Genomic DNA, 25481 nt, shown 5'->3' on the forward strand with positions numbered 1-25481 from the left:
TTGCCTCAAGTCTTTCATGATGTATGATCAAGCTTTATTAAAAATTCATCTAGATAGTCCAGAGTTTACTTACTCACTACTAATAAACTGTTGCTACATTCTGACTAAAACCACTCATTTACAGGCTGCTGTAAAATTATAATAAAATTATTTAAAGCTTAAATGATATTTTTTGAAGAGCAGGAGACAGTTGCTGAAAACGCTCATTTAGCTTGACAATAGTCTGAGCTAGACTGAGAGAGGAAGGACTACTTTGAACAGATAAACAGGCAGTTAGGGATTTTTGTCAGGACTTCCTCAAATGTACCACAAAATCAAGAAAAGGGAATATTCTTGTCAGCACAGCTCAGTGCTGGCGACATTTTTTGGGGGGTCTTCCACTTGACTTTTTTGTTCCATAAGCTTCCGGATTTTTTTTTTAAACATTTAAAATGGTGCGCCGCAAGAGGCCCTGCTTATGCAGCTCAACAATCCAACCATGTCCAACCAAGTACGTCATGACGTGTGAATGCCTGACAGAAGATGTCAAATCTGGCCTTTTAAAGGCATGTGGTCCGAAACTTTTGATGAGCTGCAAAACAGACTATTTCAGTTTAATTGTTGTTTTCAATAAAAGTTTTTTTTGTCTCAGTCTTCTTTCTTCTTGTTGCATATGTAAGTTTTACTTAGAACGTTTTTTCTTGGCATTTTCAACTGGCCTTAAACTTTTAATTGGAACTGTACGTAATCATTAGGATTGTTACGTTATGTACCATTATGACATGACATCATTCGTTTCTTTACACTGTGTAACTATGATTTCTATCGTTATGTAATGTTACCACTTACAATGTCACGCTATGCAACGTTATCCTTTGGATCATTATGTATCATGTTATCATTTGGATCATTATGTATCATGTTATCATTTGGATCATTATGTATCATGTTATCATTTGGATCATTATGTATCATGTTATCATTTGGATCATTATGTATCATGTTATTTGGATCGTTACATGATGTTATACATTGGATAATTACATGAAATATCATTTGGATTGCAATACATTACATTATCATTTGAAGTGTTATACTACATAACAAATGATCATTTGGATTGTTAAATAACGTTACAACCAGGTTGCAGACCCTTAATCTAAGCAAACTAAAGAGTCCAATACATGTTGTATTTAGATATAAACTTTTACTGTACATGTATGATGGTTAATGACTGAGGCTATTAGTATTAGAGTATTAGTATTGGATTCTGATAAGATATAAAAAAAATAAAATACAATAAAAAATACCAACAACTCTAGTTTCAGGCCCCCTATACGCCTCCTGAACATGAAACTCGCCATTTTGTATATCCCACTACAATAGAATAAAATTGCCTGTTAATTGGGGTACTGTTAGCATAAGGGTGTGAACTCACCTGTTGTGTGTTTTTCTGCCAGACTTGATCTCTAAGACAGATCCTGGCCCCTGTGAGGACAATGACAGCAGAATGACTCTTGGACTCTGGCCCAGACTGTCCATGGAGCAGCTTTAGTGTTGCCTAAACACTGCCCCATGTCTGCTCTGAGTTTAACACCGTTCTGCTGCCAGTGCCTCACAGCTACAGACCAAATTCATTTACACAACCAGTTAGATCTCTACTTCAATTGTAATGTGTAATTCACTTTAAAATGGCATCGTGAAAACTAGTGTATTCCATCATTCCGTAATACATTTTTATGAAGTGATTTCTTTTGAGATATTTTTTGATAATCACCAAACAAATCCCCAAAAAATGTACCGGTTGCCTCAGAAATAAATATATAATAACAGCATACTTTCAGAGATCAGTGTCCAACAGCCTGGAAACGCTTATTTTATATTTTATTTATTTTACTGTCATTTGCGTGACTCTGTTCTCAGCAGTCAGGCAGAAAAACACACCATGAATAATGGTAGCAGACCATGTTAAGTCCAGCTTTAGGCCCACGTCTTACTCTACTTACATGTACGACTCTACTCAGCTTAGCTCTAGTGCTTTTCCACTAGAGAAAATGAGGGCAGGGTCAGGGTCAAATCACAACAAGGAGAAACAGAATAAAAAGGGGGAATGGATGGCATTCCCTTTGAGGGTGTTCATGATGGTGTGTGCCAAGTGCCAAGAGGACGTAAGCATGTATGTGTGTGTCTCAGGCCTATCCATCTACCTGCCAACCAACCAAGCAACTCATCTATCCATCCATCTATCTACCAACCTCTCTGATGGCAGTCTGTGAAAACCGTTAAACATTTTACAGCATTACAGGATTGTAAATAGCGTATGTCATGAGTGTTTCAGAGGGCTGTCTTGTTACAGCATGCTGACTGACTGACAGTATTAAATAGTACCGGGTCCAAGGTGTTAGCATCAAGTGGATATGCTCAAGAACTGGGTAGCTGAGTACAGCCAAGTCAACCGAAAACCCACACAAGTCAATATCAAGACTAATCTGAAGTACAACCCACAGTAAACCCAGAGTAAGCAAGTCATATGATCCAGACCTGTTGTGGTCTGGGCCCACTTGGCTGTACTTGTACTCAGCACTTGTTTTTTCCTTTTGGAAGAACTGGTTTAGCCGAGCCTTGGCATTTTCAAGGGTCCAGTTTCCATGAAGATTAGCATTCAGGTCAACCTCCTCAGACTCCAGGGTCTAACAGAAAACAAAGAACAAGAAAATCATTTGAATGGCATTTAGAACAAGGCCTAATTAAAGTGGAAAACAGGGGAAAACAGTAATACATGTCAAATCAATGTACTGATCATTAGAACTAGGGAAGTCCCGATCTGATATTCCATATTGGTAGGCCATCCAGACATTTTGGAAATCTGATTGGATCAGAAGATTTAATGACAGGATCTGGTCTGCTCATGCTGTCACTAAGCCTCTACCGCTAACTACAATCTTTTTGTATAGCCCAATATCACCACAGGAATTGCCTCACACGGCTGCAGCAGCTTCAACACTGCAGTCGCAAAAAACATAATAAACAATATGTATTTTTATTTATTTCATAATAAACTTAAATCAGCCAGCATGAAGTGTTAAACAATTGGATCAGGACATCTCTAATGAGACCAGACGCACTGAGGTTAATGTAGAAATTATTAAGTGCATGTGATTGTTCACTTCCGAAATAAAGAGACCAAAAGGTGGGACAAAAACATCAGTGTAAATGTGGCAGAACTGTACAAATATAAAAGTAAAGTCTCACTGTATTTAGCCATGAAAGGAGAAATAACCGCGGGAAGCGTGCACCTGCGTACGTGACAGGGCTCCGATTAAAGCCCATTGTCACTGGAATAAGTGTGACAAACAGCTGATCGATGGTGCGACCATTGGAGCGAGAGCATGTGGACTGATCCAACGTTGAAGTAAATATGGCTGCAGCGGCCTCGGGTCGGTCCGCAAAGCATGGGTTGTCAATCCAACTTTTTTTTCAAAAACATGGATATCTGACTAAAATGTCCATATTGCTGTATTAGTAATATATAATATCACAGCTGCATCATTCCGGGATTGTTAAGGTCAGTACAAAAAAATATCGGTAGTTACCGCCTTAGCCTCCTGCTCATCTCTGCGGGCATAGTACTCTTTCAGGTTGGCCCCCGGCTCCCACTGGGCCCCTTCTGGTCCAGGCCCATATCCCGATCCAGGCCCAGAACCAAACCCTGCCCCCCCTTGGCCTGAAGAGTAGCCAAGTCCCGTCACCCCTGGGACAGGCAAGCTTTCACCGGACTCTCCTGGGAAACCAATGGACACACAAACAGCTTAGAAGAACACAGTGTGAGCGTCCACAGAGCTGCCGTTTAGCTCCAAGTGTTAATACATAAACAATCATGGTTTTGCAAATGTAGAACTTCCCATAAAGCTCCACTGAACACATCCAAGTTCTTGTGACAGAAATTTCACTTTAAAACAATTAAACTAGTCGGTAGTTGAGCAGCAGTAATTTCTGTTTTTGCAGATTTAAAAAACTTGTTGCCTCTAACAACATATAATATTGTTCCTGCGTCATTTCTTTCTGCTCGCCTATCTGATGTTTTCATTACAGTCTTAACTAAAAACACATTTTCTTTTTCAAATGCATCCAAGATAGGACTTTGAGCTTCTACATGAGATACATATGCGACATTTAGCCATTGACAGTCTGAACAGCCAGGTCCCGTTCATCTGACCTGCAGGCCATCGATACAGCAGAAATGCCATTTGTTCACAATGCTAAGGGAGCAGTTCTCCTTCGTTAGGAACAATGGCCGCTGATTGCGCTGCTTTATGAGCTCATTCTTTGGGCATACACAACATGTTTCAAGCAGACCCATGAGAGTTAGCCATCTGTTCTCTTCACCCTGAACATACCTTGTTCAGATTTGACCACCAGGTGAGGAGGAAGTGGGCCGCTGGAGGGCAACTCCCCAAAGCCATCTCCAGGCGGACCACCCCCATCAGGAGGACCCATTTCCGGAGCGCTCATCTACAACAGAAAGGTCAAGACTTGAATGACTGAACACAGCTAATCTGTCATTTATCTCTGCTGTGCACTAATATACACCAATTATATTACCAACTGTCACTTTAATATACTGCCTCCTGCTGTACACACTCAGAGCTTATTATAGCCATTTTCTGGTGTTGTTCATTGTCTGCTTTATAGATCTGTCTATTGAGGCTTCATTTCTTATCTTCCATAATTAAAGCACACTTCGTTAAACACAGCAAGTAAAATTTCACCAAATAAAAACAAAAAAATACAACAACTGACTTTGTTTCAGATATTCTAATGGGTAAAAAATACCTAAACAGTGATCCAATAAACAAGTGAGCGTGAGAACTCTAGGAGCCGATGTGGGCGAGATGCACAGAGTATTACCGAGTACTCACTGCAGCTCTCAGGCCAAACCAAACAAACACAAAGGAAAGTGTCACAAACCCCCACGGCCGGCACTTCTGCAGCATTTATCTCTCCCATCCGAACCAGGTAATTCACAAAGTCTCTGGCAGCATTGGACTGGGCATCCTTCTTATTTGTGGAGTTACCCATTCCTATGTAGTTGTAGCCATCCACGCGGACCTGCAATACAGAGGAGCATTACACGGAGCTCTCCACAGTATGTGGTGGTTTAAAGGTGCATTATGGAACATTTTGTGCAAAAAAACAAACTTGATATTTGTTTGTAATTTACCTTTTTGTGACCCAATGACTGTATGACGGGTTAGTGTGGTGTATTTACTTTCTATCGCAGTGGCTTCAATGATTCTACAGGATCAATTGTTTTGTAGGTTTTTTGGTGAGAGCAATGAAAACATCAGAAACTCTAAAAAAAATTGATCCTGGAGATTCGTAGAGGCCACTGTGATGGAAAGTAAAGACGCCACGTTGACCACTGGGTCACTAAAACTTGTAATACACATGAAAAAAATGTTTTGTTTTTCACATAAAAAGTTCCAAAATGCACCTTTAAGCCTTTCTGTTCAAATGTTTCCAACTAAACCAGCAGCTAACTGAGAGATGCGGATATATTCCAACATTTCAATAGATTTGTCTGTAAAGCAATCAGATTGGACAAAATTAATAGTAAATAAATAAAGTGGAGTAAAATGATCCCCATTTTAAAACACTGACAAAACCACCGAAAAATGATCATTTTTGCAGATACAGAGAAGGCTCTGTGCACGGGAATGTTGCATACCAAATTCCTGCTCATTGCCTCGACTAGAGGAACGACTATTTCCTGTCTTATTCAAATGGAGAGGTAGCCATGTCTTGTTGAAATAATCGTAATTAATTTATGTTCAAACATGGACAGGCAGTAGTTGTTACCTTGCACTTTCCAATAGAAGGTTATCCAAAAACATTCTGTGCAGAGCTCATTATGAAACAGTTAGTGCTTCCTGTATTGATTCATTGCCCTTGTATAGCCCAGGCCTGCTGTTTTTGTACCACATATGGTCAGAAAACCTCCAATAAGTGACAGTAAAACAGAGGTACCTTCACAAAGGCTTTTTTCTCCACAGGAGTAGATCTTTTTCAAATGTGTTTCAGTCAGTAAGTCACATTTATAGGGGCTTAAAAGTCTGTACGTTCCAATTGCGTGCTTATTACTGAGTCATGCTGGTAAAACACACCTCACAAAGGAACTTCTGCCGGTTCTTGTTGCCAGCAGCCCTGATGTCATAGCTGGGGGTCTTCTTCTTCTTCCCACACCAGGCGTACAGAAAGTTTTTCACATCAGCCATTTGGGACTGGAAGAGAACATGAAACCACAACATCAGATTAATGTTCCTTTAAAGGGACTATACAGAGTTTAAAAATGTTAAAAGTAAGTATTTCCCCCCCCCCCACATGTTCCAGCCATGTCTTAATGTGTAGAATGAGCTCAGACCTGTTCACCACAACTGCCTCTAAAATCCTGCACTGTCACTCAGAAAGGTGTTAATTCAGGTCCGAAGTGCCGTCATGCACGAGCTTAATATAGAGACTGCAGCTACGCATAAGACCTGAGGTGGCAGTAGTGAGCAAAAAATGACTAACTTGCATCTAGCCCCTTTAAACATATCAGAGAACACTGAACGGAAGATACGTTCACACTAGGGTCCACTTAACCCTCGATCAATATCAGGCACATTTTTGTGCTTTTGGAGATTTAAAATAATTTTATGTCATTTGGATTTTTATCCCTTTGTAAACAAGCTTTTTTTTTTTAAAGTACAAAAATGTGCTTAAAACTCTCAAAAGCTATAAAAAAAATATGAAGGATCGCTATTCTTTTATTATTGAAGGTCCAATTCTACAATACGCTCGACTGCAGGAGACGTGAGGAGCGGCTCCTTCAGAGGAGACTGTAGAGGAGCGGCTCCTTCAGAGGAGACTGTAGAGGAGCGGCTCCTTCAGAGGAGACTGTAGAGGAGCGGCTCCTTCAGAGGAGACAGTAGAGGAGCGGCTCCTTCAGAGGAGACTGTAGAGGAGCGGCTCCTTCACAGGAGACAGTAGAGGAGCGGCTCCTTCAGAGGAGACTGTAGAGGAGCGGCTCCTTCAGAGGAGACTGTAGAGGAGCGGCTCCTTCAGAGGAGACTGTAGAGGAGTAGCTCCTTCAGAGGAGACTGTAGAGGAGCGGCTCTTTCAGAGGAGACTGTAGAGGAGCGGCTCCTTCAGAGGAGACTGTAGAGGAGTAGCTCCTTCAGAGGAGACTGTAGAGGAGCGGCTCTTTCAGACGAGACTGTAGAGGAGCGGCTCTTTCAGAGGAGACTGTAGAGGAGCGGCTCCTTCAGAGGAGACTGTAGAGGAGCGGCTGCTTCAGAGGAGACTGTAGAGGAGCGGCTCCTTCAGAGGAGACTGTAGAGGAGCGGCTCCTTCACAGGAGACAGTAGAGGAGCGGCTCCTTCAGAGGAGACTGTAGAGGAGCGGCTCCTTCAGAGGAGACTGTAGAGGAGTAGCTCCTTCAGAGGAGACTGTAGAGGAGCGGCTCTTTCAGAGGAGACTGTAGAGGAGCGGCTCCTTCAGAGGAGACTGTAGAGGAGTAGCTCCTTCAGAGGAGACTGTAGAGGAGCGGCTCTTTCAGACGAGACTGTAGAGGAGCGGCTCTTTCAGAGGAGACTGTAGAGGAGCGGCTCCTTCAGAGGAGACTGTAGAGGAGCGGCTGCTTCAGAGGAGACTGTAGAGGAGCGGCTCCTTCAGAGGAGACTGTAGAGGAGCGGCTCTTTCAGAGGAGACTGTAGAGGAGCGGCTCCTTCAGAGGAGACTGTAGAGGAGCGGCTCTTTCAGAGGAGACTGTAGAGGAGCGGCTCTTTCAGACGAGACTGTAGAGGAGCGGCTCTTTCAGAGGAGACTGTAGAGGAGCGGCTCCTTCAGAGGAGACTGTAGAGGAGCGGCTCTTTCAGACGAGACTGTAGAGGAGCGGCTCTTTCAGAGGAGACTGTAGAGGAGCGGCTCTTTCAGAGGAGACTGTAGAGGAGCGGCTCCTTCAGAGGAGACTGTAGAGGAGCGGCTCTTTCAGAGGAGACTGTAGAGGAGCGGCTCCTTCAGAGGAGACTGTAGAGGAGCGGCTCCTTCAGAGGAGACTGTAGAGGAGCGGCTCTTTCAGAGGAGACTGTAGAGGAGCGGCTCCTTCAGAGGAGACTGTAGAGGAGCGGCTCCTTCAGAGGAGACTGTAGAGGAGCGGCTCCTTCAGAGGAGACTGGAGGAGCAGCTAAGTCTAGCCCTAACCCTACAGTATAGCAACTCAGTATAGTAACTGAAGATGCACTACGTTGACATTTTGATACTTTTAATATCCGATATTATGCTCTAGTTTCTATTCTTGCACCCCAATTTTTTGAGGTTATATTATTCATTGCACATAAGAAACTTACTTGTTGCACATAATCCAGTTCTTTTTTTGCTTTTCACATTTTCCTGACTATTTTAACCCCCTGAGAGTTCTTGAAAGATGATTTAAGTAACCAAAGAATTTCTCCATTGTGAGATCAATAAAGTTCTATCTTATCGTCGCGGTTTCATTCGGTTAGGTTGTGGAAATGAGACTTCATAAAAGCCTGAAGTGAGGTGGACAGATCAGATACGTAATTATGGCAAAAGTCAGATTCCAGTACGGCTCTTTGCAATGACTGGGTCTAGCTCATCTCCAATAAGGATGGATCGTCTTTTGCGGTAGCCAGGCTGTAAATAGCACTTATCCAAGACTGTTATCTACAGCCCACGCTAGCATGAAGCTAGAGGCGCAAACACTGTTTTTCTCTTCTTATAGAAAAATATGTGTCGTAGTCACAGTAGTTACTTACGTCTTTGATGCGAAGATGCTAACAAAGATGCTAACAAATAGCGAAAGGCGGACCGTCTTCTTCTTCTTCTTCCTCTTCTTCTTCTACTTCTTCTTCTTCCATGAGCTCAGGGGCATTAGCGCCACCAACTGGAACGATGCTGAAGTCATTTGTGTTCCAGTCCCCGTTTTCCAGTCTTTATTTTATTACAGATTTCTTTAGTGTTGAAAAATACCAAAATGAAAAATCCGATACTAAACTAACTAACTAAACTACCACATGTGTTCTGGTACTGCTCATTCACAAACAAACAAACAAACAAACAAACAAACAAACAAACAAACAAACAAACAAACAAACAAACAAACAGACAGACAGACAGACAGACAGACAGACAGACAGACAGACAGACAGACAGACAAAAGACTCTAATTTGATGTAGGCCTACAACATTGTTTTTCAAGCATGTAGTCTTTGGACTCATTCATACCAAAACGGACACTATTAAAATATTAGGAACGTTTTACTTACTTTTTACTTTACATACTTTTGACCAAATTTCACATTCATAAATATACATTTAGTAACCATAAACCATCCTGTCTAGTTCTTCATGCGGAATTTGATCTGTATCTAAAAAACTATTAAGCCTGTTATGAAATTTGACGTCATGATCTCAAATTGAACGCACCCTATTATCAGTCAGCTGCTTGGTGTCAACTGTTTATTAATGTATGTGTTTTTTAATTGCTTGTATTGTGTTTCATTTTTTGTTTGTCTGTTGTGTTTTTATGTTTTCCTTATAAACATGTTTTTTTTATTTTTTATCTTGACCTATGAATCTTGACCTAATAAAAACAGGCAAAAAAAAAAAGGTTATGTCCTCAACCCACTGCAAAAAAATAAATAAATAAAGCATTTTCCATGTCTAGCTGGACATCCGTTGCATGTTTTGTATTGTTGCAGTGTGCCTTTAAGTAGTGGAAAGAGTACTTAAATAGATTCATCTGGTCAGCTCAAGGCCGAGTCAGTAAAGAGATGGAGAAGCACTGAGTCAATGTGGAAGAAAAAGAAAACAGGCTCTCACTCTATGCACTATACGCATGCATAAAAATGACCCACAAGAGGGCACTGCAAAACGGCAGAATTTGGCCGCTACATCCATAGATATCATATAATAAAGGCTAGATGTCTTAAGGCGGACTGACTTCCGGCATTTCCGCCATCTTGCCACAGGGGAGCTTTCTGGCGAGCTCTGTGGTATCTGCAATAAGGTAGGAACACAAATCCTCTTATCTTGTTGAAATCTTGACGGATTTACAAACGGTTTGGTTTCTTACAAACGTTATTAACATGGCTGTAATTCTGAATGCTGGAACATGTTGAAATTTTCTTTTTTATTCATTTTGTATGCAGTGTGAGTTGAAAATCGACAGACAATTGAGCGAGTTATGGTTGTTTAAACGTACATGCACCAGAAAACACAACTTTGCAAGTGAGCGAGCTTCCTGTGGCAAAATGGCCGCCGTGTGCGGACATCGACCTCAATTGCCCAGCAGTGCGTACGAGACATCTAGCCTTTATTATATGATATCTATGGTTACATCTTACGTGCAGATTTAATAATGAACTTAAGTGCCAATGCTTTAGTAGTGGTTCCTCTATCAGAGGTCTGGCAGACTAACCTGGCTAACGCCATGCTGCTGTGTGCGCTCGAATCATTTGGAACTGCACAGCAGGATGGGGACCATGGCCGAAATGTTTGCATGGATTTGGGAACCAATCACAGAATGAGGAGGGACGGCTAGATGATGACGTGCTATTCGTTTTACGGAAGTTTGTAGTTTATTAACGGATTAAAAAAAACGTTTTATTCACGGATCAAACATGACAGCAGACGCGACGCTAAATAGTTTAGCTCGAAAGTTTACAGCTCGTACGTCATACGTCATCGGATACAATGATACAATTGGCTGTGGCCTCGTGCAGACGCATGATAGACATTCGTAGCGCCCAATAAACGACTATGGACGATCGTAAACCACACCTCTCCTACGAGAAAATGAATTGGTGGTCCCCAGACTAAATATCACTTTTGATTTTAGTCGACAAGGGGGTTTGTGCAAATGTAGAGAAATGAAGAAATGAAATAAGGAACTTAATAGATTTTTAATGAACATTTTTTTAGTCAGATATGTTTTTAAATTAGCATATGTTTTTATACTATTATAATAAAATATAATAACACATTGTAATATATACTAGGTGCAAGACAAACTAAACTAACTAAATATAGTATTTTTTTAAAAAATACACAGGGGACACATAGTACATGTTTAAATCTTGTGGAAATGTGAACAGACTGCATATGCGTATAAACTGCATAAACACCATAACATGGTCTAGTAGAGAAAATGTCCCTACAAAGACACACCTTAAGTTATTTTTAGTCTTAATGGACTAGATCTTTTTTTTTCTGAAAAGGCAATGTGCGGAATTTTCTGAATCAGTTGCTGTTCCAGACAGGAGCAGCAAAAAATGGCAAAAAAGAATTAAGGGCAATTAAAGAATAACATCCTGAGCTATAGAGTCGACCTGACTGAAACGGCTATAAAATGTTGACAAGGTTTGGTGCATTCCCTTTATTCCTGCTTTTTGGTGCGTCCTTTAAAGTGGTCCATCATGTTGAAGGCCCCGAGATACTCTCCCAGAAGGAGTCCTTGTTTCATGGGGAGGATACTGCAGAGAGACAACATGTACAATAGGTTAATCCTCCAGGCAGGTGTTTCTGACCATTAGCCTGGCTCCACATCTGGAGATGGCTCCCCAAGCGCCGGCCTACGCTGGGTCCCCAATGCTCCTAGAGGTCGCCCGAGCGGCATTGAATTTTTCCCAGGAGGGGCCAAGGGGGGCCAGTCCCCATTAAAGGTTTAAGACCACCAAAAAATTGTGATTGGAAAATGATTGGACCTCTTAACCCCCGCCTTAACCAAGCCGGAACATGCAGGCTCGGGCCGTGCACTGTGCCGGGGGGCCACTGGACTGGAGTAATAAAGTAAAACTTAACCTTAAGAACAGGCGAGACTGAGAACTACTTACCATGCTCAAATATACTGGTCTACACTGGTCTACACTGGTCTATACTGGTCTATACTGGTCTATACAAGTCTACTGTATACTGGTCTATAGTGGTCTATTCAAGCCTACTGTATACTGGTCTATACTGATCTATACTGGTCTATACAAGTCTACTGTATACTGGTCTATACTGGTCTATACTGGTCTATACTGGTCTATACTGGTCTATACAAGTCTACTGTATACTGGTCTATAGTGGTCTATTCAAGCCTACTGTATACTGGTCTATATTGGTCTATACATGTCTACTGTATACTGGTCTATACAAGTCTACTGTACACTGGTCTATATTTGCTGACACTTTTTCCTGCACGCTCCGCAAACTGAACTCTGAGGCTGACAGATCCTGCGCGCTGTCGCATCGGACATGATTCCAGCTTCGAGAAAGTTTTGTTTGGGTTGCAAACAACAAAGTGCGCATGCGCGGAAACTGCAGCAGATGAGACGGTGGCTGGTGAGGCTCACCGTGCCTACACCGCGGGTGCGGTTATTCACCGAGATAATAATAAAAACACAAAGCAAGACGGTCATTTTCACCGTCAAAATTTTTAGCGGGGTTTACCGCTACACCGGTTACCGTGACATCCCTACTGTATACTGGTCTATACAGAGCTATACTGGTCTATACAGGTCTATACTAGTCTATACTGGTCTATACAGGTCTATACTGGTCTATACTGGTCTATACAAGTCTACTGTATACTAGTCTATACTGAGCTATACTGGTCTATACTGGTCTATTCAAGTCTACACAGGTCTATACTGGTCTATTCAAGTCTACACAGGTCTATACTGGTCTATTCAGGTCTATACTGGTCTATACTGGTCTATACTGGTCTATTCAAGTCTACACAGGTCTATACTGGTCTATTCAAGTCTACACAGGTCTATACTGGTCTATACAGGTCTATACTGGTCTATACTGCTCTATACAAGTCTACTGTATACTAGTCTATACTGAGCTATACTGGTCTATACAAGTCTACACAGGTCTATACTGGTCTATTCAAGTCTACACAGGTCTATACTGGTCTATACAGGTCTATACTGGTCTATACTGGTCTATACAAGTCTACTGTATACTAGTCTATACTGAGCTATACTGGTCTATACAAGTCTATACAGGTCTATACTGGTCTATACTGGTCTATTCAAGTCTACACAGGTCTATACTGGTCTATACAGGTCTATACTGGTCTATACAAGTCTACTGTATACTGGTCTATACAGGTCTATACTGATCTATACTGGTCTATACAAGTCTATACAGGTCTATACTGGTCTATACTAGTCTATACAGGTCTATACTAGTCCATACTGGTCTATACAGGTCTGTTCTAGTCTATACAAGTCTATACTGGTCTATACTGATCTATAGAAGTCTATACTGGTCTATACTGGCCTATACTGGTCTATGCAGGTCTATACTAATCTATACTGGCCTATACTGGTCTATGCAGGTCTTTACTGTTCTATTAGGGGTGTAACGGTTCACGGGGATGTATTGAACCGCTTCGGTTCGGCCTGTTCGGTTCGGTCCACTTGCGTACCGTTTCGGTGTATTATTTTCATTAAATAATGTAAATTTATTATTAGCGTCATATAAGTGCCGCGGAACAAAGTTCCTACGCGAGTTTCCGCACGGACGCTATTGTAGCTGCATGAGTAGCTGAGAGAAACTGCAGTCGTTGAATGCGCTGGCTTTAAGTATTTGATTAAAAGTCTTGAGCCTCGCTACAATATCCCATCACGTCCGCACTTCAGCCAAAAAGTTATACCAGCGCTCAGAGCCGGTTCTTCCTATACACAAACTACGCAAGGTGCGTAGTGTTGCTTCACTGATTAATCAACGCGTTGTTACGGGGACAGGCTCTGGCAGTGCGCACTCACTCTCCGCCTACTTCGCCACATATAACACCAAAACGGAGTAGACTGGTGAAGTGAATGAGCAGGAGAGACCGACCGCCTTCCCCCTGTCTCTTCCAAAGCGCGAGTGCTTCTCCGCTCGTGTTCCGCTCGGCCGTCTGTCTCCCGGTGCTTCCCCTCACGTGCGGCTCCTCCGCGGCTGCATCACGTCACCCGTGTCCCGGGCACTGCTCACATGTTTTCTCTGCGCGGACTCTGGGCTGCAGCTCTGGGCCTCACTCTCATTTAAACTCTCATCTTATTGTGTCTGGTGAGTCTAGAGTATCCGGACAGTAGTTTGGCGAATGGAGTAAAGCCGTTCTCCGTGCCCTTTTTGTTGAGTTGAATCCACAGGGTTCTCATGAGCGCAGTTACTTACAGTAACTCTGGTTCTCTGAATGTGCACAGTCTAAAACGGGTTTTGCGACTCACAGGCTAATTCTCAGCGGTAAGACAGAGACAACCGTCAGGAGCAGGTTTCAGTTAGTTTTAAATCAGCGGTTCCCAATCTGTGGGTCAGGGACCAGAGGTGAGAGAATGGGACCATTTGCCATTTACTATTTTAAAAAGGGAAATAGACTAGTAGTAGTCCTAAATCCCAGTCTCACAGTGGCTTAGTGGTTAGTGGTCCTCACACGGGGGGTCGCTTTTATTTATTTAATGCAAGAATTCTATTGTGTATTGGCAGCTTTTCAAAAGAAAAATTTTGTTAGTTCTTATTTATTTGTACCGTAAAATTAACCGAACCGAGCCCTCCAAAACCGTGAACCGAACCGAATACAATTTTAGCGTACCGTTACACCCCTATGTTCTATACTGGTCATGCACAGAGAGTCTCCTGCCCATGGCCATGGTTCGTTTGTAGTATGTGCATGTTTCACATTTACAAAAGTGTATTTGAACAAGAGACTACACGTAAGCTTGTAATATGGGATGACTTAAAAGCTTAACAAAGGTCTTGTGAGCAGATGTGTGTTTTACATGAGAAGTTTGAGAAAAGTCTTACTTCTTGAGTCCACTGATGAAGTACATGCTGCGGGGTATGAGCACATACACCTGGTCAGTTAGAACGGCCTCCAAGATCTTTTTAACAGCATAATCTGGGTCCAGGATGGGCATCACACGCGGCCACCTGCCAAACCGGCACAAAACGGAGGTTAACTCACATGGAAACAAATCTACATAGTAAGGTGATTTATAATTTATAGCTTTAATTATATTTAAAACTTTATCCCTCAAAATAAATGTCCTTTTGCTTATATTTTTACACACAACATGTAATTACTTTTACATGGAAAACATAAAAGAAGACAAATCTTGCAGTGCATGTAGCAAAGTACAGGTAAAGTTCCAAATGGCTCTATATTGATCAAGACTGCCTCATCGCAGGTGTTTTGCTACAGCTCTGGGCCAATGGGATCACTTACTTGCTTTGACACCCATCGAACATGCCCGTGTTTATAAAGTATGGACAAACAATGGTGGTTTTGACGCCACTTTTTCCAATGGCCAGCATTTCCAGACCAATGGATTCTGCAAATCCTACTGCAGCAAACTTACTGGCACAGTAGTCTGAAAGAGGACAAACAACACAGTAATGAGGATTAGTAAAACACTTTTATCCTCTCTCTCATCATGTTCACTACCCCATTCAGTTTATCTTTACCTCTATTAATATTGTTTCTTTACTGTTATTTGGTGCTTTCCTCAATTTACATGTCTTATTATTTGTTTCTCATGATTTATTATTCCTATCACTTATCCTCTTTTTCTTTTCTCTCTCATCCATATCACATATATGGGCGACGGTGGCGCAGATGGTAGAGCAGGTCGTCTCATGATTGGAAGGTCAGGGGTTCGATTCCCACCTCCTGAAAGTGTACACTGTCGTTGTGTCCTTGGGCAAGACACTTCACCCACATTGCCCCCAGTGTCTGCGTACATTGGTGTATGAATGGGTGAGTGTATCCTTGCTGTAAAGCGCTTTGAGTGCCTAATGTAGGTGGAAAAGCGCTATATAAGTTGAGACCATTTACCATTTACCATTTACATATTACACATCCACGCCATGCACAACCCAAGAATGAAGAATCAAATTAAACGTTAAAGATGAGTGAATATTAACACACTGGCCCTCATTTATCAAACTTGCGTACGGTGAAATCAGAGCGTATGTGGGGTGTACGAAAAATTACCGCCTGTTTTGGCATTTATCAATCTGAGCGCACCGTACACCTGGCGTACGGTGCGCTCAAATCCTACACCAAGTCAGGAGGTGGTGTACATGATACACCAGTTTTAACTAAACACTAAACAGCGCTGTAAAACAGTTTTTAGCAGCATGAATTGCATTGCCACACCGCATATAATCCACACTGATGATTTAAACATGAAACAAGGCTACAGCGTTAATGTTTATGGGCAGACTTGATTCAGTGTTGCGCTGCATCGACCTGCTCCTCCACGCCACGGGTCGAGCTCAGAGGCTCAGCCCGGACCAGAGACACTAGAACCTGGACTGCGGGGATATTTTCTTTTTTTGCCCCGCCTCACATGCCGCTGCTGTCGGGACACCGGGACTCACCTGGGTCTTCGCGAGGCCCTGCTCCGTGTTCTGGCTGGTTTGAGCGTCAAGTCTGTGGACCGTATTCCGTGGCGCGAGCAACCCGGGTGTCAAATAAATCCTTCAGCACCACAGCTTTCTTCGGTCCGGACGGGTTCTTAAGGTCCGGGAGTGGCGCGCCCCTTCAGGGTCTGCTGACCGCGCGCTCTGCTCTCCTCACGGGGATGATCGTCCCGTCGTCGGGCTGTCTTCGGTCCGGACGGGTTCATTAGGTTCCGGTTGGCTGTCAGCTCTCCGCGCACCTGTTCCCTCCCGGAGGAAAGCTCTGCTCGGCCAAAAGACGCGTAGTTCTGCCCCGGCTCCAGCGCTGAGTCCGCGGAGCTGACCGCTGCTTTTCGCTGGTTCAGTTCATGGTCCAGCGTCTGCTCGGACTGCAGCGTTACATCCACGCTTTCTTCTTTTTACTACATAATTTTTTTATGTGGTTTAATTTTATACCCTTTTTTATGTTATTTAGGCCTACAGCGTATTTAATAAACGTTTTTTATTATTAACCTATTTCTTTTCAGTAAATGTGATCTTGGATTGGCTATAAGGTTATTGTGGGTTTCTAATAGATTCTTTAATTTTTCTCATGCGCAAAATATCATATTTGTTGTGTTAAAAACAATTCTTAATCATTTCCTGGTTGGAGAAATGTTCCTTTTTTGCCGTGTTTCGTGCGTGCCGTAAAACCCGTGGGTGAGGCCTCCTGATTATAAATATTTTTGGGCGTTTCATTCAAATGACGCTGAGATTTCTCCGTGGCATTTACCATCAGCTGCTTTTGCGTACGGAAAGATCTGAGCGTAAAGCATGGGTTAATAAATGCCACGCACACTCTGGTGTATATCGCAAATACACCTACACGTACACCGTTTTTGTACGCAATGTTGATAAATGAGGGCCACTGAGTGTGAAAAACAGAAAAACTTGTTTTTTGCTGGGGGGGGTTAATTACGAAACTAGAGACTCTAATACACCTTATGTGTGATTTTGGTAGCTCTGTGATGAACAGAAGTGAAATAAATGACGATCAAAAACTTGTGAAAAGTCACGATCTGGACATTTCATAGTATATACTGTATTATTGTGTTCGTTTTCTTTTTTTCTTTTTTGTCCGAGGGGTCGTGGTAGTAGTAGTGAACAGGTGTAAAGCCGACACTTCTCTCTCGCTCCAGAGTTTGCCAAAGCAGAGGAGCTTCCCCCAATGGAAAGATCGAAACAGTTGAGATTTAACATTCCTCTGAGTTTTTAAATGATTAAAATCAGTCCAAGGACGGCTGAGAAACATCCTGTTAAAGTTTTCAATCTGAGAACCAGGCAGTTTAAATGCACACGCCAAAATAAAATAAAAAGAAATCGATAACATGCAGTATTTCAAAACGTGTCAACAATGTTGTCCTTGAAAATTGACTTGAAACTAATACATTTACACATTTGCCTCTTCACATAACGTTAGTGTCCGTCCAGAGAAGAGGAGAGGAGGAGAGAGGAGAAGAGAGGAGGAGAGAGGAGTTAATCAGAAAGGAGAGTGTTGCATAAAACACTCATTATCTCTCTAGAAAAAAATCTATGATTTTGATCAGAGTTAGCCAATGTTTAGATTGGATTTCTCAGGAACCAAGGCACGTAGAATTAAACTGTTTTCACCAACAGAAAGCTTAGAGTCTCGTCTAACAAACGTGCTATAGCATGTGTCCATAGCTATAACATAGAATACGCTGTGGTGCTACAAAGATCATGAAAAATGGTCTGGATTGTTGGCACTCCACAGCTAAATTCCCAAACCAGCGCAGCTTCAATGTGTTAAAGGCCCAAACATGAATTTGTTCCATTTAAACTCTGAACAGTGCCTGGTGTTTGGTAATCTTGCAAAATTGGCTGTGTTTTAGCTTCAAAATAGCCACAGATGGCTATTTGTAACATATTGTGCAAATGTTCATTTCCTTTCTACTTTCTGCCATTCATTCATCAGGCAAATTGATACTTTTGTCACCTAACAGTGTTCTGCTTTACCTTTATTCAATTTAGTGAATAGGAGAATGGTAAAAACATTTGGTAATGGTTGTCACAAACCTGCCAATCCATTCACTCCAATGAGACCTGCTGAGCTGGCAATGCTAACCAAGTGCCCATGGTTGTTTGCTATCATCGCAGGAAGGAACGCCTTGTACGTCTGCAAGACGAGAAGTAAATACTAAATGTTTCAAGACTGCAGTCAGGAAAAATGACACACATAATCCAACCATGCTTTAGCTCAGTTGGTGAAGGAAAGATTTGCAGTTACCCAGAAATGAGCCATGGTGTTGACTTCCATGGTCTTTTCAATCAGAGAGTCAGGAGCATCCATGAACTTCTTCCCTGTGACGATCCCTGCATTGTTCACCAGAATGCTAACGTCTCCCACCTCCCGCTTCACCTGCACAAAACGCAAAAAGGACATGGCAGTTTCTGTCTGATGGCCCAGGGCTGTGAGTAGAGACAGACATGATTCACTCTAGAGCTGCAACTATCGATCGTTTTGGACATCAGTTAATCTGTCGATTACTTTTACAATTAATCAATTATCATTTGGCTACAAAAGGCGCAGCCACACGAAGCTAAAGCCATGCTGCTTGAGGACTTGACGGCACGGTGGCTCAGCAGTTAGAGCTAAAAGGCCCATCTCAAATATTTCAAGATTGACTAAGCAAAATGTTTTGTTAAAGAACTATTTCAGGTTGAAAATGGACTTAAACTCAATGTCAAGTCACTACCAGGTTTTAACAAGGCACACTCCTCAAGCAGTGACCCAGGACAAGTCTTCATCTGTCAAGAAAAAAATGATTTCATCCAGGATAATGCACCATCAGAGCCCTCCACTTTATGGCCACTTAGTCAAGAATGAAATATTAATGAACTGCCTCCTCCTGAGCTGACCTAAAGCCAAGCTTACAGTACCACTCAACTCACTCAACCACTTGAGTCGGATTGTTTGGCAGTTTTGGTTTCCTCCTCCTGGGAGGAGCCATGGTCTTATTTAGACTGCTCCAGTTTGGGAAATAGTGTCTTTTCTGAGCTAAAGAGCGAAGAAGAAGCTTTTGTGACTTGAAGCGAAACGTCCTCAACTTTACCAAAACCCAGTCCACTCGATGATTTCACATTTCTACAATGGATACTCCCATTAGCCCCCAAAACTTAACACACTGGATCAGCGCATGTGTCTAAAGACTAAACACTTCGAATTCAAAATTATACTACAGAGCCCTACCCCAACCCCATTATACTACCCCAACCAAAAGGCTTCTAAATCCTTATTTCTGTTGCTTATTTAGACACAAAACAACTATAGGTCTAAATGAAAATGCATGTTTTCCTACATCTTATTTCATAGAATCTGGTTACCTATGGAACTTCAATTGTGTCACATCTTCAATGAGATTAGGAATACTTAATTTGAGTAGAAGTGTGGCCTGCACTCTCACCTGGTCGGCCACCCTGTAGACTTCGGTCTTACTGCTGCAGTCGCACACGTAGAAGTGCACTCGGGCTGCACCACTCTCTCGGGCCAGCACCGCACTCTCCTTCAGGCCCTCTTGGTTGATGTCCCACAGCACCAGCACTGTGCCGAGAGAGGCGAATTCTCGAGCCATGAGCCGCCCGATGCCGCTGCCCGCCCCCGTGATGAGGACCACCTCCCCGGCGACACTCTTCTTCCTCCGTGGGACGAACAGGTGGATGAACGACTCAATGTTGAACCACAAGGACAGCAGCAGCACGCGCAGAGTATCCAGCAGGAAATTCATGGTGGACCTGGCAATAAAGTTCAAGGTCACGGTCAAATGTATTTATAAAGTACATTTACATCACCCCTCGCTGCCCAAAGTGCTGTACACAAGTTAAAAATCAAAATTAAATTACAAACAATAGCAACAAGAACCACCAAAGAAAAGGATCGACTGTTTAGAAGGTTTTCACTGCTGACCACTCTCTCACTAGAAAACCTACAAAACAATTTATCCTGGGGCATTGTAGAGGCCACTGTGATCGAAAGTAATACAGCCGCTGGGTTACTACAAATATCAACTTTTTTTTTTCCACATAAGAAGTTACATAGTGCACCTTAAACAATATGATACAATATGGCATTTTATGTTCAATAAAAAAAAAAAACTCTTCCTCACCCTCCGCGGGTGGTCTCTTTTTCCTCCTGCTCGGGTCCTCGGGTATCTTTGCTGTTCCTAGAACTGCACTTTTCTGGAAGGAGGCCGAGGACTAGTGAGTGTGAGAGCCACTATCCAGGATGAAACATCCAAGATCCATAAGTACATCAAGGACAAGGCTCCAACAGATGACATGCTCAGTGAATGTCTCAGACAATGGGGAACAGAAGATGAGGTGCTGGAGGTTCCGTCATGGGAGGACAAGCCCCTACACGGCATGTACCACCGAAACATAACTGAAGTGGCGGATATACAGAAATCCTACCAATGGCTAGGCAGAGCCAGACTAAAGGACAGCACAGAGGCTCATCATGGCTGCACAGGAGCAGGCCTTGAGCACTAGAGCAATAGAGGCCCAGATCTATCACACCAGACAAGACACCAGGTGTAGACTGTGCAAAGAGGCCAATGAGACAATCCAGCACAGAACTGCAGGGTGTAAGATGCTGCAGGGAAAGCTTACATGGAGCGCCATAACCAAGTGGCTGGTATAGTGTACAGGAAAATCTGTGCAGAGTATGGGCTGGAAACCCCAAGGTCAAAGTGGGAAACACCTCCAAAGGTGGTCGAGAATGACCGAGCCAAGATCCTGTGGGACTTCCAGATACAGACGGACAAAATGGTAATGGCGAACCAACCGGACATTGTGGTGGTGGACAAAGAGCAGAGGAAAGCTGTTGTGGTCGACATAGCAATACCAAGACTTCAACATCAGGAAAAAAGAACACGAGAAACTAGAGAAATACCAGGGGCTCAGAGAAGAGCTGGAGAAAACCTGGAAGGTGAAGGCATCAGTGGTGCCCGTGGTCGTTGGGGCACTCGGGGCAGTGACCCGAAAACTGGAGGAGTGGCTCCAGCAGATCCCAGGAAATACATCAGACATCTCGGTCCAGAAAAGTGCAGTTCTAGGAACAGGACCCGAGCTTGGAGGAAAAAGAGACCGCCCGCGGAGGGTGAGGAAGAGTTTTTATATATATATATATATATATATATATATATATATATATATATATATATATATATATACAGTGGGGAAAAAAGTATTATTTGGTCAGTTTCACATAGACATTCTATTGGATATTGGCCAGATACTTTTTTTCCCCACTGTATATATAGTGGGGCTTTCACTGGCACACCCCATGGTTTTCCACAATAACATTCTGTACCGATTAATATCATCCATCCATCCATTTTCTTCCACTTTTCCATTTCCGGGTCGTGGGCGCAGATGTTGGAGCTTCCCCAAATCACATTGTACCAGCCCCTATGGCTCCTCCAGCAGGTGGTGGGTCCACAGACGGACGGCCCCATGATTCAAACCGGGCCTGTTGGTCTCTCATAAGGGGCTTCTGAACCGCCCTTTGTCTGACCCATCACCTAGGACCTGTTTGCCATGGGAGACCCTACCAGGGGCACCAAGCCCCCGACAACAGAGCTCCAGGATCCTTCGGGTGCTCAAACCCCTCCATCACGTTAAGGTGGCGGTTCCAGGAGGGGTAATTAATATCCGCTGTGTGCAATACATTGTTTAGTGCAGTCTGGCCATAATTTTTATTTATTTTATTGGTTTATTTGGTCGGGACAGTGCATGTTAATGAACATACATGGGTCTCATGCATGTAAACAAGCCACACTGGATTGTAGCCTTGGGCTAATTTCCATCCATCATCCCCCATGCGCACTCACATTCATCCTAGCCTATTGTACATGTTTTTAGTGGTAGGGGAAACCGGAGTACCTGGAGGAAACCTACGCAGACACGGGGAGAACATGCAAACTCCACACAGAAAGGCCCCGTCCTTGGTGGGAATCGAACCCGGACCTTCTAGCTGTGAAGCACAAGCACTAACCGCTGTGCTACCGTGCTGTGATTCCTCATTTATGAATATTCTGTATCAGTGGGGTCCACACAGTGCACTGTTGCATCAGAAAACATCATAGAGGGCAGTGTTAATTTTGACAACATATTTTAATTTAGTTTTAGTCTTAGTCTTTTGACGAAAATGTAATTTGATTTTAGTCTAGTTTTAGTCAAAAAAATATCTTATATTTTAGTCTAGTTTTAGTCGACTAAAATTGCAAGTAAATTTAGTCGACTAAAATTAAGACGAATTTAGTCGACTTTGCATTGATAATATTCATTATAATCATATTTAATCTTGTTCCTCTGCTTCATGGAGCTGCTCCACATGAACAAAGCTCAGAGCTGCTCCTTTGGCAGTGAATTTACATGATCTGAGGCTCTTTCATACTGTCAATAGAAGTTTGGATGATTTTAGTCTCTCCTTTTCATTTTTATTTAGTCTTATTTTAGTCGACTAAAATATCTGGACATTTTAGTCATAGTTTTAGTCTCATGAAAAACTTTTAATTTAGTTTTAGTCCAATTTTAGTCGTCAAAAATAACACTTTGACTAAAATTAAGACTAAATATTTTAGTCGACGAAATTAACACTGATAGAGGGAAAAGGCCACATTATTGTGGATCTAATTGAGTTAAATGAAGACTTGAATCAATCAACAAGTATTAGTATAGTTCAATACAGGCAGGTGCACAGAGAGGGATTTCATCTCTTAACCATCACCTGGACCTGAAGCACATTTTCTTCAGTTTGGCATTATCCAAATCTTTAAGCTTATATAAATAGCGAGAAAAACTGGACAAAAATCAGGATGAAAATCCAACAAAGAAGCGTCAAAAAAGCAACAAAAGAGCAACAAAAAGTCGCAAAAACTGGATGAAAAAAACTTACGACAACACGGCCACGCAAGGATAGAGATCTGCGTAGATCAGTTTTGAAGGTGTTGGCTTTCAAATGAGGCATTACACTGGCCTATAGGCTGCAAGCTTGTAGATTTGGGTAAAGCCAAACTGGAGAAAATGCGCTCATTTAAAGTGGAGGTTTAGAGGTTAAAGAAGTCATGACCTGTAGCTCAGGTAAAGACTACACAGTTACTGCACAGTTACTGCACAGTAACTGCACAGTTACTAACACGGTTACTACAGTTACTACACAGGTACGACACAGGTACTACACAGGTACTACAGTTACTACACAGTTACTACACAGTTACTACACAGTTACTACAGTTACTGTACAGTTACTGCACAGTTACTACACAGTTATTACAGTTACTACGCAGTTACTACACAGTTACTACAGTTACTGCACAGTTGCTACACAGTAACTGCACGGTAGGGGACGTAATACTGTAAGACAGAATGAATGGTATTATAGCGCATCAATGGCGTGCAGGTGGGATAAATGTGACCTGGTCGTTCAGACTGAAGTCATTTGAAAAGTTTGGATCTCTGTAGTTCCGACTGACATGAACAGATTAGATACAGGTCACATAGGGGCAAAACAAATCAGTATTGGGTCATTCATTCTCAGCACGCACCCCCCAAACCCCCCACCCCTGATATCATCGTCCATCAACAACAACATTTATGATACAGTTATTATACAGTTATTACACAGTTACTACATACGTACACATAAGTACACACAGCTACCCAGGGGCCTCCTCCCTGACGAATAGAGATTCTGAACTTCAGACGGACTTTCATGGGTAAATAAGGGTCAAATAGAAAAAATGAATTATTATTTATTACTTATTTCAACAGGAAGAACCATCAAGAAAAGATTCTGAGCACCCTGGAGCAGTGATCATCACACTATGTTTCAGTCTCCAGAGTGAGGGCAGTCAGGCCTCACACAATAGCACACATAGGTAAAGCACAGGTCCAAAGGCCGCATGAATTAGGCAGAGTGAGGCCGACCGCATGGACCTATGGAAGGGGCACGGTTATGAAAGACTGTGTGCTTTACCAGGAGGACATATCAACATATTGCAACATGAGAGCAGCATTATCAGTGTTTCCTTTGTCCTAGTGACACTTCACACAGTCTGGACTCTCGCCATGATGTCTGATAGCCCTGATATGTTTAAATAATCAAATTAGATGACTAGCAGTTTGTTGAGCTGCAGTCCCTCTGGGCATCATTTGTTTGTGTGCCTCACTTAAATAATAAATGCTCATACTTAGTGTTTTAAATTGTTATATTTCTTCATTTATTTGTTTAAATGCACAAGGTTTCACAACTATCTCCAAGGCAGACTAGGTTTGTGCCCGTCTGACCTGGACACGCTGAGAGTTGGCTGTTTCAACGCGCCAGGCTCCTGATGGGGCAACTGTCGGCGGCATCGGGAAGTCCAAGGATGCGCCCTGAGCCTCGAGGAGAGGCATCTGGAGCAGCACTTTCCTCCGAGTTTGTTCTCATCACAATCTTACACTTTATACGTGTTCAGGCCATGTGAGTGGTGGAGAAACGTACCTCAGCTGTGATCAGGCAGGACTCGGTGGAGAATGGCGCACGTAGCGGAGCGGATGTTCAGCGGAAGCGCAGCTGCTTTTCTGTAGCCCGCGGCGGCCAAAGTAGGGCGTCTTTGGCAACTCTGAGCACAACACAACCACGTAATCTGAGCCCAAACACCATGTGATCAATACGCAGCCAATCAACGCCTCGCACAGCGCTGCTCCCGCGCAAAGACTTCTGGGATGAGTAGTTTCAAGCGCTGGAGTGTTTAAGCCTATTTCAAAAAGTGAAGTGATGTCGGGTCCAGAAGTGCGGCTCAGACAGGTTGGATGTTTGCAGCATGAGCAGATCTGTGCGTTTCTCTTTGGTTTCATACTCAAACACAGATCATCATCTCTGAGCATCTGTGTGAGGCGCGCGTGCACAGAGGACCAGGCGATCGTTCAAGTTTTGTTCCTCCTTTTTTTGGTTTGACTTTCGTTTTATTATTATGATATGTTGTCATGGCTTTTGTATTACTTCCACATTTTTGATC

At 42.8% G+C, this 25481-nt stretch overlaps 3 protein-coding genes across 4 annotated transcripts in view; 1 reads left to right on the forward strand and 2 right to left on the reverse strand.

The window, feature by feature from the left end:
- The window catches only part of dhx9 (DEAH (Asp-Glu-Ala-His) box helicase 9), a 35375-nt gene extending 26501 nt beyond the window's left edge, over nt 1–8874 (reverse strand). The window contains exons 1-6 of one of the 2 annotated variants that reach the window (XM_079570075.1): nt 8796–8874; nt 6144–6260; nt 4948–5088; nt 4377–4491; nt 3573–3760; nt 2521–2669 (exon numbers count right to left, since the gene is read on the reverse strand). In XM_079570075.1, the coding sequence (XP_079426201.1) occupies nt 2521–2669; nt 3573–3760; nt 4377–4491; nt 4948–5088; nt 6144–6254 (704 nt within the window). In that variant the 5' untranslated portion in view covers nt 6255–6260; nt 8796–8874. Of the gene's footprint in view, nt 1–1417; nt 1468–2520; nt 2670–3572; nt 3761–4376; nt 4492–4947; nt 5089–6143; nt 6261–8795 lie in introns of those variants that run through there. The other variant, XM_079570076.1, reaches the window with a different exon arrangement.
- Nucleotides 1–25481, forward strand: part of znf622 (zinc finger protein 622) — a 368360-nt gene that overhangs the window by 325221 nt on the left and 17658 nt on the right. The window lies entirely within an intron of this gene.
- On the reverse strand, nt 11246–25113 carry LOC306973266 (epidermal retinol dehydrogenase 2-like). Its single transcript, XM_079570176.1, has 7 exons — nt 24965–25113; nt 19887–20214; nt 18710–18841; nt 18499–18598; nt 15245–15389; nt 14824–14949; nt 11246–11513 (listed from the first exon to the last, which is right to left on the reverse strand). The coding sequence occupies exons 2-7, from the start codon at nt 20205–20207 to the stop codon at nt 11417–11419; spliced, it is 921 nt and encodes a 306-aa protein (XP_079426302.1). The 5' UTR covers nt 20208–20214; nt 24965–25113; the 3' UTR covers nt 11246–11416.

Source organism: Gobius niger, assembly GCF_951799975.1.
Source record: "Gobius niger genome assembly, chromosome: 13".
Lineage (NCBI taxonomy): Eukaryota > Metazoa > Chordata > Actinopteri > Gobiiformes > Gobiidae > Gobius > Gobius niger.

Excerpts from the sequence above, each read along its gene's own strand:
- LOC306973266 (XM_079570176.1), bottom strand. The coding sequence starts at position 20,207 with ATGAATTTCCTGCTGGATACTCTGCGCGTGCTGCTGCTGTCCTTGTGG. Across the intron at positions 18,842-19,886 it reads TCTACAGGGTGGCCGACCAG|GTGAAGCGGGAGGTGGGAGA; the intron begins GTGAGAGTGCAG and ends CGTTTTGTGCAG. Across the intron at positions 18,599-18,709 it reads ACACCATGGCTCATTTCTGG|ACGTACAAGGCGTTCCTTCC; the intron begins GTAACTGCAAAT and ends CTCGTCTTGCAG.